The 18,235-nt window shown below is 35.9% G+C and overlaps 1 protein-coding gene across 3 annotated transcripts in view; it reads right to left on the reverse strand.

Annotated features, from left to right (window-relative positions):
- Positions 1-18,235, reverse strand: part of LOC150101224 (tRNA pseudouridine(38/39) synthase) — a 328,838-nt gene that overhangs the window by 6,028 nt on the left and 304,575 nt on the right. For all 3 annotated transcript variants that reach the window (XM_090401407.1, XM_090401406.1, XM_090401405.1), the window contains 2 exons: positions 9,790-9,907; positions 4,229-4,365 (listed from right to left, as the gene is read on the reverse strand). In XM_090401407.1, coding sequence (XP_090257533.1) covers positions 4,229-4,365; positions 9,790-9,907 — 255 coding nt within the window. The remainder of the gene's footprint in view (positions 1-4,228; positions 4,366-9,789; positions 9,908-18,235) is intronic.

Below are 18,235 nucleotides of genomic sequence, written 5' to 3' on the forward strand. Positions count from 1 at the left end.
GCAGGCCCTGAAACAAGAACTAAAAATCATTAGTGACACATTCATAAACAATGGCTATAACAAAAATACTGTCAATAAAATACTCTATAAAACCACAACAAAAACGAATCTAGACTACAGTAAAACCATAGCCATCCCATACATTAAAGAGTTATCAGAAAAAATCAACAGAATCCTACAACACTATAACCTTAATGCCACCTTTAAACCACCCACTAAACTTAAAACCATATTCAGCTCCTCTAAGGACCCTCTCCTCCCATTAGCACATCCTGGAGTCTATTGCATCCGCTGCACCTGTAACTTACCGTACATTGGTGAAACAGGACGGACAATCCCTATACGCAAAAAAGAACACATTAGACACATCAAATATAACCATTATGGTGAAGCAGGCCTCTCAGACCACGCACTCAACACCTTACACCAAATCAACTGGAAAAGCACCTGCTCCTTACACCGCACAAAAACATGGTACGAAAGAAAATTTAAAGAATCCTGCGAAATCCTGATAAACCACCCAAATATCAACAATAAAGATGGTATGAAAATTCCAAGGATCTGGATGGCACACATTCAGCCAACTTAATTTGAAAGATTCAACACAAGTCAGGACTCTAGCCAATCTGCTATTATTAGAAACCATTCCACTCCAACTGGCTGGAATGATGTTAATATAATGTTAATATATGTATATAGTAGACAACACAAATAATAGGACTTTAGTGTTGATGTATAATTTTTTTTTTTTTTTTTTTTTTTTTCACCAGAGGTCAGGCCAACAACTGTGGTAGCGGTTAGTCAGTGTCATTAACGAACCAGTATGATTGTAGTATAGCTTGTTTCCTGTGTATATTTGTACGCTCCAGAAGATGACCTTGACATAAAGATCGAAACGTCGAATTGTAAAATTTTAGTAATAGTAAACTAAAGTTTTTATTCAAACACGGTAGTTGCCTCCATAATTTCCAAAAATGCATTATGTTTTATAACATTAAATTGACAATCATTATCCTTCCCCAACAATGCCAATTTATTTAAATTATCCTGCAGGATATCAACATCACCTTTATCAACTATTGCCCTCCTAGTTTTACATAATCAGCAAACAACTGAATATCTCCCATAAATCTTTCCATATTTCATTGATATACAAATTGAATAGTGTTTCTAGTACAGAACCCTGAGGTACTCCTCTAGTCACAGCATTCTCTTAGATCTCTCCACCATATACTACTCTCTGGTGTCTTCTGTGAGCCAACCCTATCCATGCTACCAGCTTCATATCCATTTCCATTTGCTCCAACTTTTATAATAGTTTGCAAAGGCATTTGAAAGAAAATACAAGTCAAGTAGTATCACAGTGTAGTTATTTCCTTTATTTAATTCCACTGTCACTTTATATAAAATGTGAATAAATTACTAACACTACCATTTACAAAACCATGCTGACTCGTATAGTATCATATTCCTATCTATTCATTCTTGAATTTTACCTATAACCAACTTTTCCAGTACTTTAGCCACCATTCCTGAGATACTAATTGGTCTGTAATTTGCTACTTCTGTCTTGGAGCCACCTTTATGTAATGGTACTATCTTGCCCTCTTCCCACTCCCTTGGAACCTTGCCAGAGACATTGCCAATTCTCAAGCACATTCTCGTAATACATGAGCTGACATACCATCCAAGCACACTGAGGATTCGTATTGATATTTTTTAATATCTTGAATGCGTCCAATTTATCTATCTCAATTCTCACATCCACATCTCCAAAGTCTCTGATGGTATGACCTTGCAAAGTGATCACTTAGTAACTCAGTTTCTTATGCTTCTATCACTTTCCTAACATCAATCATTCTTTCCCTTGGTTGGTACATATCCAAAAAAATTGTTTTGGATTCATTTTGGCATCTTAACTAATTTTCTGTCATAATCTAATTTAGTCTTCCTTACCATACTAGTTACCCTTTTTGTAGTGTTTTGTATTGCTCATGAGCATGCTAATCACCTTTTTGTTTCTTAAGGTTTTTTTTTTGTAGCTCCTGCTTTATATTGCCACTCAATCACTTGATCACTACTCAGTTTATTCTTCAGACCCTAGGTATGAACTCTGATACTGCCTCTCTCAGCGGGGCCTGTGTAGCTCAGTGGAAGTGACGCTTGCTTCCTCTGAGCTTGGTCGCTCGAAGTCAGACTTAAGTTCAAGTCTAGTTGCCAACTGGAGGAACTTTTTCTAAGTTTCTTCAACTGATTCCCAAGTTAGGCAATCTTTGGCATGGACAAGCTGGTTTTTCCTCCAGTAAACTCAAGAAAATCGACCGTAGTACCCACATTATTTCACACAGTAACATATCTTGTTAGGGTTAAGTACCAAGAGATGGCAGCACTTGTTTGCCAGCCTCTTTATCGGTGGCTGCTATAATTAGTGATAGACATGGGCCAGCTATCTCTGATTGGCTACCAGTGGAGATCGAACTGCCCGCTCAGTCTCGAAAAGCTAGACAGGATATAAAGGCCTTGCCTACTCCCTATAAAGAATAAAAGGCATTAGCTTATTTATATTTATTTGATTTACTGTCTCTCTCAAACAATCCCTGATCACTTCCATGCACTACTGAAATTTGTTACTTGTCGCTTATTATTATTATTATTACGTGACACCTGCAGGAGAGTTTTTACCTTTGTACCATTAAAGCATCATGTGCTTTAATGGTACAAAGACTCATCATTTACTCTACATACTCTACTATTGCTCTACATTTACTCTACATAGTCTACAATTGCTCTACATTTACTCTATACACTCTACAATTATCATACAACTCATCTGCAAACTACAACAAATCGCAACTACACCAACACCATCTACTGCCCACCATCACCACCAGAATTTTCACAGACAATGACAAACATCCATGCACATGGTGGAATTCAAACCCACAGCCTTCTGGCTGGAGAGCAGACATGCTAACCACTCGGTCAACCAGGCAGGTGAGTTATGCCATGGCACTGCCTCAAGCAGCCACCTAAGTTTGTCATAATTGCTTTGCAGCTCCACAATGCTTTCTTTTTTCTTTGCAGCTCCTGCTTTATATTGGCACTCTTCGACTTAATCCCTACTTGATTTATCCAGCTTTGTAATTTCACACAAACCTTTTCTTGACTGAGAATTCCATATGTTGGGCAACTTCCCAGAACAAGGCTTTAAAGTCTCCTTCTGCAATCAGAGGTAAAGTTGCTACTGTAGTTATAGAGATATCTTCTGATGCTATTACCAGATCTAACACTATCAAACCACTGGTCTCATCCATCATGTGCTGTTTAAGGTAATTATCCCTTAGTAACAGTATAAATTTCATTTCCATCTTGTCAAGTGCCCTTTCCTCCTTCCAATATATATATATATAAACTTAACTTAGTTGCATATTTAATTTTTATTTTTCCACATTGTTCTGCTTAAACATCCAGAATTCTTGTTTGCCTTAAGTGCTTGCTCTTTCACTTCATTTTCTTTTACTAATTCCTTTCTTTTAATGGTACACAGTGATCAGTATTCATTTTCATAAATTATGGAGACTACTATGTTAAGAATAATTACTTTTGACCTTCATATTAAGGTCATCATTTGCAGTACACATGTATATATATATGCGTATTCCAAATGTATATATGTGTACACAGGCCTGGTTGGCTGAGTGGTTAGTGTATCTGCTCTCCAGCCAAAAGGCTGCAGGTTCGAATCTCACCATGGGCATGTATGTTTGTGATTGTCTGTGGAAATACTAGTGGTGGTGGTGGTAGTGGTAGATGGCAATGGTGTAGTTGTTAGAATGAGCTGTAGAGTAAGTGCCCTCCCTTGATGAGTCCTTCGACTCCCTGAAGGTATCACATAATAATAATAACATGTGGGGGTTTAATAATTTATATGGGGATTTAATGACTGCTTTGTGGAAAAATGCATGTGGTAAGAGAGAAAGGGGAAAATTACACAATCAAACATTTGCATTAGAAGTATTATTTCTATAAAATTAAAAAAAAAAAAGAATTCTGTTGTACAAATTTTCTCTCTCTCTCTCTCTCTCTCTCTCTCTCTCCTCTTTTAATGTCTACTTGTGTTTCATTTCATTAAAATATGTTAGGTAAATATAGTAAAACTGAAGGGAAGGGGGAATTAATAATAAAACTACATATGCTCAAGTTTTAAAATATTTCCAAAGAATCTTACGACAAACTGGTCTCTGCATCAGAGGCTTATAATTATGAGACTTCACACCCACTATCAAAGAGTCACTCTGATGAAAATCAGGATGACTTAGATCATCAGCACCTAATACATCCAGAAACTGCTTCATCATCGTAGTCCTGTTTACATAAAAGAAAAGCAAAAAAAAAATTGACTATTTCAACAGAAAAATATACCTTAATTATTTATTTATTTATTTTATATTGTTCCCACTCACACAAAAGGTTGGTAACAACTTACAGTACACTAGTAGTGTGAGCAAGCTAAAGGTTAGACAGTCTGGGAACCCTACACTACAGATAGAAGTTTTTGGAAAGTTTATAGAAGTTTTTCTAGCCACTTCAGAACTTCAGTAAGCAAGATGATGGTATTACACTGGATGATAAAAAGTGACTATCAGTCAGTGAGCAGAAATGATATATACCTGGACCAATTAGGATGGCAATAAAGTCTATTAACATTTCATGGCTGGGATAGATCCATCTTCACAACACCTTTATGGAAAAGGAGCACTAGCAGTTTGGATAAAACAAAGTAGAAGATTGCAGGCGTAGACTTCTCTGGAGAATTGGTTCAAAAGATATATTTCAGTGATTACACCACATTTTTTTATTATTCAGTTATATAAAAACACTGAAATAATAGTTCCCGACAAGTTTCGTAAATCGTAGGATTTACATCTTCAGGGGGTAAATAGTATATCTTAAAGTTTAAACAAGAGAATTAATAAATACAAATCATAACCGTCTGGCTATTCATAAAACTCAAATAACAGAATGCAGATATATAACGTTATTGACGTTGAACAATACTGGACGATGTCACGTGTTCTCGTTCTTGTTCATACAGTCTGAGCTCAGATTGAGGTAGATTTTTTGTTAGAGCTGACCACACTTGAGGGAGAATTAAACCTTGATTTGTATTGCATTGAGTTGGGTTTTTTAGCATATTAGCAGCTTCTTTAAATTTTCTTATATAACTGTTGTTTTCTATGTATGACATCGTCGTTTTATGCCAGAGTACATCGTGTCCAGTGGAAGTGGTATGGAAAGCAAGACCCGGTTTTTGTTCTCTTTTGTATTGTACGTCTTTTTGGTGTTCAGCTATGCGTATTTCTCCAGATCTTCCTGTCTGTCCTACGTAGCAAATCCCACGAGAGCAATGGATTTTGTAAACTCCTGATTTTTAAGAGGATGATGAGGTGGTTTTGGTGGATGTAGGAATCTTGAGATTTTTTCCATAGGAAGGAAGGCTACTTTTATGATGTATTTGTTCATTAATTTGGCTAGCTTATCTGTAATTTTTTAATATTTTTGATATAAGGAAGCGAGATTGCATTTTTGTAATCCTGTTTTATTGTGTTGTTAGCTGGAGTCATTTTAAGGATTCTCTTGATGGTTTTTGTTTCATATCCATTCTGTTGGAGGATTTCTGTTAAGTATTTTAGTTCTTCATTACATCTTACTTGTGTGCTGGAGATATTGTATGCTCTGTCTCGAAGAGTTTTAATTAAGCTTATTTGTGAAGGATGGTGGTGTGAGGTTGCATTTAGAAATCTTCCAGAGTTTGTCGGCTTCCTATATACTGAGAAGGAAAGTTTACTTTCTTCATTAACTTCTAATAGAATATCCAGAAAAGGAAGTTTTTTATTTTTTTCTTGTTCTAAAGTGAATTTTATGGTGTTGTGCAAATTCTTGAGATAATCTTTGAAATTGATAAGTTCATCTGTTGTTCCACTGAATATGATGAAAATATCGTCCACATAGCATAGCCATATTTTTGGTTTTTTATGGTAATTCTTAAGATCATTGTTTTCAAATTTTTCCATAAATAGGTTTGCTAATACCGGTGATAATGATGAACCCATGGCCAGTCCTTCTTTTTGTTCCCAGATTCTATCTTTATAGGTGAAAAAAGTATTATTTACACAATGTTTAAAAAGATTCAAGATGTCCGGAGGGAAGCGGTCTTCTAGGAGATTCAAAATTTCTTGTCTCGGGACGTTTGTAAACAAGCTGATAATGTCGACACTTGCTAAGATGTCTGTTGGCCCAATCTGTATATCTTTCACTTTTTCTATGAAATGTTTACTATTTTTTATGAAGGAAGATGTTTTTCCTATATGTTGTGAGATCATGTTGGTGAGGTATTTCGGCAAGTTGGAAATTGGTGAATCTCTTCCATCTACTATTGGTCTTAAAGGTATAGCTGTCTTATGGATCTTTGGAACACCATATATTCTTGGTATCAAAGGATGTTTTGATTGTAAGTATTTTTTAAGTTCTTCCGTCCAGAGAGGCACTTTTTTTATTAGATCATTTGTTTTTTTGTGTATAGGCCAAGTCGGGTCTCTGTCTACGGGTTTGTAGGTATTGGTATCTTCCAGGAGACTTTTCATTTTGTTATCATATTCTGTAGCATTTAAAACGACAGTTGCGTTGCCTTTATCCGCTTTTATTATGACAATATTTTTGTCATCCTTTAACTTTTTAAGGCAAACGTATTCATTGTAAGGTAGATTCCTACAAGGTAATCTGCTTTTTAATAGTAAAGCTGTACTTTCTATATGGATAAGATCTGCCGTGTTGTCTGGTAGATTTCTAATTCCTTTTTCTATTTGTGCTATGATATCAATTTTTGAAAGGAAACGTGGGGTTAAGGTGAAGTTAAAACCCTTAAGTAAAAGATTATTCTCCTCTGTTGTTAGGACTCTCGAAGAAAGATTAATAACTACTTTTGAATGATCTAGTTGATTTTTATGTATTTCCTTCTTCTGAAGGAGTACGTTGAACTTATGAATTAATGTATGTTTCTTCTGTTCTGAGATCGCTATTGCTTTGTTAAATGTAACACTATCAATGTTGTTCCATAGGTAGGATGGAAGAGATGTGGCCAGTTCATTATGAAGAGAAAAAGTGTTATTACTAATTAATGCTAATTCAGCTCTAGTGACTGTAATTCTTTCTCTTAGAAAAGCTAGTTCCATTTTATGATAAATTCTGAAGGCCTTGTTTTGTGTGGAATATGCGTTTGATTTTGATGAATTTTGGGATAACTTCGTTATCTCTGCATCGGATGAGGAAAATTAGACGATTAATGAAGTTGAGATGTTTAATGCGTTATTTCTCTAGTTGTATAACTTTATGCCAAAAGCACTCATCGTAGGTTTGTAATTGCAGGCGTAGACTTCTGTGGCTAATTGGTTCAAAAGATATATATTACATAAAATTCACTTTAGAACAAGAAAAAAATAAAAAACTTCCTTTTCTGGATATTCTATTAGAAGTTAATGAAGAAAGTAAACTCTCCTTCTCGGTATATAGGTAGCTGACAAACACTGGAAGATTTCTAAATGCAACCTCACACCACCATCCTTCACAAATAAGCTTAATCAAAACTCTTCGAGACAGAGCATACAATATCTCCAGCATGCAAGAAAGATGTAATGAAGAACTAAAATACTTAACACAAATCCTCCAACAGAATGGATATGAAACAAAAACCATCAAGAGAATCCTTAAAATGACTCCAGCTAACAACACAATAAAACAGGATTACAAAAATGCAATCTCGCTTCCTTATATCAAAAATGTTAAAAAATTACAGATAAGCTAGCCAAATTAATGAACAAATACATCATAAAAGTAGCCTTCCTTCCTATGGAAAAAATCTCAAGATTCCTACATCCACCAAAACCACCTCATCATCCTCTTAAAAAATCAGGAGTTTACAAAATCCATTGCTCTTGCAGGATTTGCTACGTAGGACAGACAGGAAGATCTGAAGAAATACGCATAGCTGAACACCAAAAAGACGTACAATACAAAAGAGAACAAAAACCGGGTCTTGCTTTCCATACCGCTTCCACTGGACACAATGTACTCTGGCATCAAACGACGATGTCATACATAGAAAACAACAGTTATATAAGAAAATTTAAAGAAGCTGCTAATATGCTAAAAAACCCAACTCAATGCAATAAAAATCAAGGTTTAATTCTCCATCAAGTGTGGTCAGCTCTAACAAAAAATCTACCCTCAATCTGAGCTCGGACTGTATGAACGAGAACACGTGACATCGTCCAGTATTGTTCAACGTCAATAACGTTATATATCTGCATTCTGTTATTTGAGTTTTATGAATAGCCAGACGGTTATGATTTGTATTTATTAATTCTCTTGTTTAAACTTTAATTTATACTATTTACCCCCTGAAGATGTAAATCCTACAATTTACGAAACTTGTCGGGAACTATTATTTCAGTGTTTTATATAACTGAATAATAAAAAAATGTGGTGTAATCACCAAAAGTAGAAGATACAGTCTGCTGCAAGATTATTTACTGAAACAAACAATTTTTCTTTCCCCACACTATTCCTTATTTGTTGTGTTTAATTTCACAGTACAGTCTGAGGATACATACTTAGTGAAAGGTCACAGGTTATTCTTTATGCAGCAAAAGATCGATGCTATTTTTAATTGTTTAGAGGAAAGCCTGCTCATAAAGAGATATCTACTATGACTTCTGAAATTATTTTTCACGCAAAGTTAGGAAAACTCAAAGCCTTGATAGATGGAACCAAAACCATTAGTTCTTCAGAAGCATAGTGACCTATTAATGTTAAAACCCATATAAAAAATATATACAATACCTGATTAAGAAATGTTTAATAATTTGGGGATAATGATATTCACTATACAGGAAAAAAAAGCATCAGATTCTTGGAAACAATTCAATCAATCAGCAAAAGCTGACAATGCTGTTAATGCTTTATAGAGTAATGTTAGGGAAGGTAAATGGAACATTACAAAAGTAAATGAGTTATACAGTGTGATCCTAAATCAGCTTATATCTGTATATTTTCTGTATATGTTATCAGAGGGTGGTTAGCATATCTGCTCTCCAGCCAAAAGGCTGCGGGTTTGAATCCCGCCATGGGCATGGATATTTGTGATTGTCTGTGAAAATACTAGTGGTAGTGGTTGGCAGTAGATGGCGTTGGTGTAGATGATGAAGGTAGTTGTGTTTGGTAGGGATGGAGAGTTGTAGAGTAGGTGCCCTCCCTCGATGAATCTTCGGACTCGCTGGAGGTGTTATGTAAGAGCCTCTGCTACTAATAGCTCACACAAAAAGTTAAGCAAGTTTGAATACAGTTAGTAGTTGGAAGGAGTAATTAGTTCAATGCTGTTGGCACAGTCTCCCTCGATGAGTCTTTGGACTCCCTGGAGGTGTCAAATAATAATATTAATAATATAATAATAATAATAATAATAATATAATATTAATATTAACTTACAACCACAAAATATTTAGCAGAAATGACTATTAAAAGAATGCATTTTTCTACTTATGTGAAATTTTGTAATTAAGTTGGTCAAAGTTTAATAAATAGATCTCTTCTATAAATCTCAGAACAGCAATCAAGTCATTTTCAATTCTTAAAATCTTAAGAGACTACAAAAAGAAATTTCACATTTTCAGTAATAAATTATCAGAAATTAACTCATTAAAGTTTCAGTTTACTTTCAATCCATATTCTTACTTAATTGCTTGATTTGACCATAATTTCTGGAGATGTCTAACAACATTTTCTAAAGACTGCTGCTCAAATTCCCATTCTACATCACCAAACTGGCAATCAAACAAAACCAAAGGCAGTTCTAAATGAGATAAAAACAATAATTACAATGCTTAAAAACACAAACATTTTAAGATACATAATTATCAGGAAAAAAATCTGATATCAGTTTATTCTTATGCAAATTCCACCTATAAAAGGTTAAACTATTGTACATCAATACTACAGGAGATCTAAGGATTTTTATAGAAACCATTCTACAAATATAGTCCTGCAACTTTTTGAAACCATTTCAGGGTTTCAACAAGCAGGTTTGTGGTCTCACACAAGGCCATGATATTCATCTACTCTCTTAAAAAATTCACAAACATTCATGACTGAAGTGGAATATGACTCATAGCCTGCTAAATGAAGAAAAATGCTATTCACTCAACCAACCAACCAACCAACCAGGTGGAAATTTGATCAGACATGGCCCTTGTCAAAGGTCTTGTGACCCCCTCATATCTGGAGTCTATACTGTGTGTGACATTATATACATGGTGACCATAATTAACACGTTCGCTGCCACGCTACTTTGGCATGGTCTGTTCCCCTACGCCGAACAGTTGTACTTCTTCAAGATCAGTACGATAATCTCGTTACCGGAGGTAAACGTCCTACAAGTATACTCGTAGTTGGCTTGTACAGAGCATATACGGTCTATGAGTATACACAGTGTTGATGCTAGCCCCACAAGCCAAGGATTTTCACTTCTTCAAGGTCACTACAATAATCTCGTTCCCGGCGGTAAGCATCCTACGAGTATACTCGTAGCTGGCTTGTGAAGCAGGTTTAGCCACTACGAGTATACTCGTAGTTGGCAGCGAACGTGTTAAAGAGGTGTTCAGAGCCATTAGTGAAAAATGTATTCAACAAAATTCAACCAAACTTGGTGTTAGTACACTCTGGAACATGGGATTTTTATTTACAGAAGATAAAAAATAGTACAAAATTCTGCCAGCAAGGACAACTGGTGCTATAATGATATTTGCATGATACCATTTTTTCTACTCATGAGTTGGTGGATATAAGAAAGAACAAAACAGATGTGTCATTCTGATGACTGAAGTGATATGGATAATATCACCTTAACAGAACGTGCACTGATAATCAAGCTTTATTATCAACAATGCAGTAATGCTAATACTGTGCTTCAAAAATTCCTGCATTTTAAGGACAAAAGAAAAGGTCCAATTACAATAATTAAATCTTAGAAAAATGATTTTGTGATTTGAAAATAGCAGATTTTTAGCAGTGAGACCAAAAAGAAGGCACAAACAGATTATTCCTGAACAAGTTGACAAAGTTGCAACTGCCATCATAGAAAAAAGAATGAATAATGCACAAGGGTCCAGCAGTGTTCGAGCAATACCAAGGCGATTAGACATGACATACTCAACTGTGTGAAAAATCCTATGTGAAATGCAAAAGATTTTTCCCTACAAGATCACTCATACTCATGCCTTGCTTCATGGTAATGCAGAAACTCGAATGCAGTTTGCCCTGACTTACTTAGCTTGAATGGAGGTAGATGATGCATGGCCGTAGATCTTCTGGAGTGAAGAGGCACATTTTTATCTAAATAATGTTAACTCACACAACTGAACATTTGGGCTGCAAAAAACCCTCGTGTTTCTTGTGTACTTTTTCAAAGAACTTCACCCAACAGGACCAGTGACTTATACCATCTCTGCTGTTAGATATCGAGAGATGGTGTAAAACTTTGTTGCTCTGCAACTGCAGCAGCAAAGATGCCTTTACTCTACCATATTCATACAAGATAGGGCACCACTCACATTGGATTGCTCGTAAGCAAATATTATAAAAATAAAAACACTTCACAGAGTGATTAGTTCTGCATTTCCCACAACATGGGCACCTCATTTGCCTGATCTCAATTCCTGTGAGTTTTAGTTGTGGGGCCATCTGAAACGAGTAATGTATGAAGTATATGTTCCATTTAGAAAGCTTAAAAGACAGAAATAACACAGCATGTATGGCAAATCAATTCAGATCTGTTGCATTCAAGTGCAAAAAATGTCATCCATAGAGTGCAATTCTTAGAATATCTAAAAGGAGGACATACTGAACCACATCTGTAGCTTATGTGAACACAAAAATTTATTTGTCTCTTCTAGTCATTACTGTTTAATTAATCAACACAAAGCCAAGGTACCTGTGGAGCATGCAACCTACCCTATTATCTGTCTTTCATTTCAGTTTGAATATTTCAAGGGCCTTTTCACAGAGAAAATGCGAGAAAAAAATTTTATATTTATTAAAACTAACTAAATCTGATGTGAGGTGTAGAGAAAAGGAAGTTACCCCACCAGACAATCCTCTTCATTTCTGCATAATTGGGCTGAAATTTTTGAGGGAGCTAACAACTGAGAAACTATATTTTAAATTTGGTCAAAATCAGTTGCATGATGCAATCTAAAAAATTTACTTAGGTCACATTCCCCCACCCCATCCCCAATTTTCATTTAAAGAGGCTGGAATTCTCATAAGACCTTAATCTCAGAAATAGTTATGTTCCAAATTTGGCTAGAATTGGTTTGAACAACAAGATCTGTAAAGGTCTTTGCAGAAAATGATTTACCAATCCTGACTTGCCATAGAGATGATCACAGATATACAATGTTGTTTACTTTTTAACAGTATATATATTAGAACACAGAAACTAAGTAAATAATTAATTTATTAACCTATTGCTGATATTTCGCTGGTGTTATAACCAGCATCTTCAGAGCACATAAACATAGTTTGTCACAATACGCAAGACTATAACAACATGGTGTAATCAACGGACTAGTTAAACAAAATTGTAGCAGCAACACAAAGACTAGAGTCCTGATTTTTGGCGCCCTCTATCTGAAAAAGGAAAAAAAAAAAACTGTAGCTATCACATAAGACTAGAGTCGTAAAAAAAAAAAAAAAAAAAAAAAACTAGTTTTTTCTTAAGATGACTGTCTCCCAGATCTTAGGAAAGTTAATACAGCCATATTTGTTGAGATTTGGAGTGTGTCTCAGGGCTTCTGTCGCCTCTAAGAACAATCTCTCTGACTTGTAAGAGCTTTTGTGTAGTACTTTTGTGTTTTTCCAGTTGATCCTGTGTGCAGGGGTATCGAGAGCATGGTCTGCTAGGCCCGACTTGCCATAGTGATAATTCCGGATACCATGGTGTCCATGCTACTGTGGTGATGGACACAACAGTATATGAAAACAAAATGCACACACTGTTACAAGATCAGTCAACATACAAAATTATAGATCGCAATCCCACCAACACACAAAAGAATAAGGCACGAAAATTATTGAAAAAAGTCACTTCCTGGCCCAAAGACACAGTTAACAAACTCAAGCCCTTCCATGTTAAAACACCTAGGATCTATGGAGCACCAAAAATTCACAAACAAGATACACCCTTATGCCCAATTGTGGACAGTATAAATAGTCCCACATACAAACTGGCTTGACATTTAGCAAAGCTACTAGCCACTCTCACAAACAATTCTCCCTCCTCTGTCAAAAATTCAGCCCACCTAAAAAGCATCTTACAACACCTTACCCTAAAAAGCTCAGACTTAATAGTAAGCTCTGATATTACCTCACTATTCACAAATGTACCACTAATAGAAACCCTCAATCTACTGAAGTCACACTTCCCCCTGATATATTTGAACTATTCAAATTCACAATACATGCAGGATATTTCACATGGAAAGGGAAAATATACAAACAAATAGATGGGACAGCCATGGCCCCACCCCTTCCCCCCTCTAGCCAACTTTTACATGGAACACCTGGAAAAACTAGCAATCAATACAGCCACTCTCAAACCAACACTTTGGCTACACTATGTTGACAATATGCTTACTATTTGGCCACATGGCCCAGAGACATTGGAAACATTCTCAGCGCATTTAAATAGCCAACATCCAAAAATCCACTTTACAATGGAACTGGAAGCTAATAACTGTCTGCCCTTCCTGGATACACTTATCACACGTCTTCCAGATGGTTCCTTATCATTTTTAGTTTTTAGAAAACCCACACATACAGAGAGATATTTACACAAACAATTACACCATCATCCTTCTCAACAATATGGCATTTTAAAAACGCTAACCCATAGAGCGAGAGCAATCTGTTCCAATGACAATGCTCTTGCTGCTGAACTGGCTCACTTACGCCACACCTTCTTGGCCAATGGCTATAATCCACATAAGATAAACAAAATGCTAAACGCTCCTAAGAAACCCCTCCCACCATCCACCACAGAGAACTACAACAAAACAGTCACCATCCCATACATTAAAGGCACATCCAATAAGATTTCAAGAATTCTTAATAAACATAAACTATGCACTACATTCAGACCATGTAGCAAATTAGCAACCCTTATCCACTCACCCAAGGACAGCATTCCCCCTTTATCACATCCAGGAGTCTACCAAGTACCCTGCTCATGTAATCAAGCCTACTACAGTCAAACAGGAAGAACTGTGAACATCCGCATCAGCGAACACAAAAGATACATCCGGAATTATCACTATGGCAAGTGTCGGGCCTAGCAGACCATGCTCTCGATACCCCTGCACACAGGATCGACTGGAAAAACACGAAAGTACTACACAGAGGCTCTTACAAGTCAAAGAGATTGTTCTTAGAGGTGACAGAAACCCTGAAACACACTCCAAATCTCAACAAATATGGCTGTATTAACTTGCCTAAGATCTGGGAGAGTCATCTTAAGAAAAAACTAGTTTTTTTTTTTTTTTTAGGACTCTAGTCTTATGTGATAGTTACGATTTTTTTTTTTTAGATAGAGGGCACCAAAAATCAGGACTCTAGTCTTTGTGTTGCTGCTACAATTTTGTTTAACTAGTCCATTGATTACACCATGTTGTTATAGTCTCACTATTGTGACAAACTGTGTTTTTGTGCTCTGAAGATGCTGGTTATAACACCAGCGAAATATCAGCAATAAGTTAATAAAATAATTATTTACTTAGTTTCTGTGTTCTAATATATACCGTTAAAAAATAAACAACATGTTCGACGAACACATAAGTCTGTCCACACGTTCACAGATATACCAGTCTGACCACAGACCAAGTTGTAAGCACAGAGAACTTTATATACTCCAAGATGTGCAAGAGGATGAAGTTGATCTTTAGGTTTGAAGGTGGTGTGAAGATTATATTTGTGAAGAACTTTACCTATCTTTTCAGATGTCTTGAACATAAGGGGTGGGAATAGTTTCTTGTGTGTTGGTTGTAGGAGAGAGAGATGGTTAGCATGCAGTATCTTATAGGTTGTAGCCAGACTAAAAATTGCAAAGGTACTCAAAGTTTAGGTTCCAGAGTTGTGTCATTTGAACAAAATTCTTGTTTTGTGTGTTTTGAAGATGCCATACTGCTGGATTGGGTGGTGTGATTGCATATGTAAGTGCCTTCCCATGTGTGTGCGTTTTCTATACCTACAGATGGATAATTACGATAATTATGATGGATTAATTAGATGGATAATTTGGTAATTATAGAGTTCAGAAAGAAACTAACAATGTAGGTGTTAGTTTCTTTTCTAGGATGGAGTATATTTTTGGATGTTACTTGTTTAGACATGCTAAAAATTTATCTCATGTGCCCAGGCTACGAGTCCAAATAGCAAAACTATCATCTTACGTAGTGTAGCCATACTGTTCATTCATGAATAGCTGAGAGTACAATTTTCCAGAAAATAGTACTTTAATAAGTATCGTACAGTGGAAGTCTGCTTTCTCTAGTAGGCTGAAGCTGTGACAGGCCCAAAAAGCTGACAGGGGATTTACTGAAGCTAAAAGGTACAAAGGAATCAAACCCAGATCACTGTAAATGGTAAATGATCTGGACTAGAAAGGAAACTGAGAATAGGAACACTGAACATACTGACAGTTACAGGTAAAGAGGAGGACTCAGTGGATGTTGTGATGGAGAGGAAATTGGAAAATAGAAAAACAAGGGAGGAAGAATTTAAGAGGATATTATGTTTAGCTTAGAAATGTGTAGATTAATAAAAAAAATAGTACTGGTTTCATCATTAGTAAAGAAGTAAATGGAAGACTCAGAGTGTGATGGAATTAGTGATAGAATAATAAATCTTGTACATTTATACTGTGGGTGGGCTAAGGATTTCTTCTATTTTTTATCAATATTTTTTGGATTTTTTTTTAATTTATTTTTTACATAGTCTGGAAGCCCTGCTCTAGAGACCAAACATGGAACCTTATCAGGCCTCCAATAAGCAGGGCAGTGGTCTCACACCAGGCAATGAAATTCATCTCCCACCTAAAGACAATCACAAACATTCATGCACACAGTGGGATTCAAACCGACAACCTGTTGAGCTGGCACACTAATCATTCGGCCAACCAGGCCAGTATTTTTAAGGTGTATATAAAGATAAATGAATTTAAGGGTATATGAAGAAAAAAAAAGATATAAAATTGAAGCTATGGACGTTGAAATGGTATGAAGTAAAGCAAGAATTTGAGTCTCAGATTAGTTCCAAAGTCCAAAAGGTAACAAATAATGTAGATGAGGAATGGGAAAATTTCAAAATGTAACAGTAGGAAAGGCAGAAAAGGTGTGCGTGTTAAATAAACAAGTGAATTCAAAAAAGGAAAAGAAACATGCTGGTGGAATGAGAGAGTTAAAGCAGCAGCGAAGCTTTTTGGAGGCTTATGAAGACTAGTTCAAATGATAAACTTGTTCATAATCAGCAAAACCATGCAAAAAAAAAAAAAGAAAGAATGAAAGAAAGAAATTTAAAGAAGAAAAGATAAAAAAACTGAGTTGAATTTATGCATAAGTTGGATTGGAAGAAGATACTAATTGGGGGAGAGGGGGAGAAATGTTATACGGACTAATGAAGAATAAAATAATCTGTTATGAGAGAACTTGGGATTATGACAGAAATTTCTGTCATAATCTGTTATGACAGAAATTGACAGAAAGAATGTCAGTGGTGCATGGAAAGTGGTCAGAGATTGAGAAAAGCAGTATCAGACTCATACCCAATAACCAATATCAGGAGGATAAAACAAGTGGGAATCAACTGGATGAGAAGAGATAAAGCAAGAGCTGCAAAAACAAGAGAAAACCATGTGGAGGGAATATAAAGAAAAAAGTGATCAGCATACTCTTGAGTATGCTGATCACATTTCTGATAAGAAAGGCCAAATCAGATTATGAGAGAAAATTAGTTAAGCAAGCCACAGTAAATCCAAAAGAGTTTTATCATTATATAGCAATTAAGAGGAAAAATAACTATGGTAGAAAGACTTTAAACAATGCTGATGGCAGGAAGGCAACAGAGGCAAAAGGAATAGTTGAGTTGCTGAGTGATCATTTTGCAAAGGTGAATCATCCAGGTAGAGATCATGCAGTTGCTAATCTGACAAAGAAGCATATCAAAATTGAGGTAGATGAACAGAAGTGTTCAGCATATTGAAAAATAAGATGTGAATAGAGCAACTGGATGACATGTCAGCGAGCGTACTACACCAAACAGCATCCCTCCAGGGGAAGTTTGCACTCTATTCTGCAACCTCTCACTTTGTCAACTACAGAAGTCTCATATTCCATCACCTGTCTACTTGTTGTTCAATGCACACAGAGCAGCCCACTCTGATTTCCTGCCCATCTATACTAATGGATCAAGAACTGAAAACTATATGCCAGCAGTGCTGCTGTGTTTCCTGACATTACTATCTCCAACCAGCATCTGATTGCACTAATATCCAGCAGAGATGCATGTCATTCAGCTTGCACTTGCATATAAAAGAAAACTGTTACCAAAAAGTATGTAATTTATACAGACCCATCGAGCTCTTTACCAGCTATCTCTCCTCTGTATAATCCACATGCAATGCTGTATGAGGTGTTACAACTGTTGAACAAAATGAAAACCCATAATTTTGATGTTGGGTTGTGCTGGATTCCCAGCCACATTGGAATTAAGCTGAATGAGACTGCAGATGTATCTGCTTGATAAGCTCATACTTTCTCTATGTATTGTTTGACAGTATCCTATACAGACTACACACAGTTTATAAGATCAAAGATAATTGCTCAATGGCAGTCATCATAGCAGGAAGCATTGACAAACAAATTATATGACATTAAACCTGAAATTAAGCATTGGCATTGTAGTCAATGTAGAAAGAAAAGAGACAAAGTTGTTCTTGCTAAACTCCATATAAGTCACAGTCATTTCACATACATTCTCATTTACTGAGGGCCAATAACACTACCATGTGTGAAAAATGCAACATGCGTCTTACTTTTTGTCTTATTCTAGTGAAATGCTAACACTTTACAAG

This window comes from Typopeltis vanoorti, chromosome 12 (genome assembly GCF_054136105.1).
Source record: "Typopeltis vanoorti isolate ZY-2024b chromosome 12, IOZ_Tvanoo_1.0, whole genome shotgun sequence".
In the NCBI taxonomy this organism is placed as follows: domain Eukaryota; kingdom Metazoa; phylum Arthropoda; class Arachnida; order Uropygi; family Thelyphonidae; genus Typopeltis; species Typopeltis vanoorti.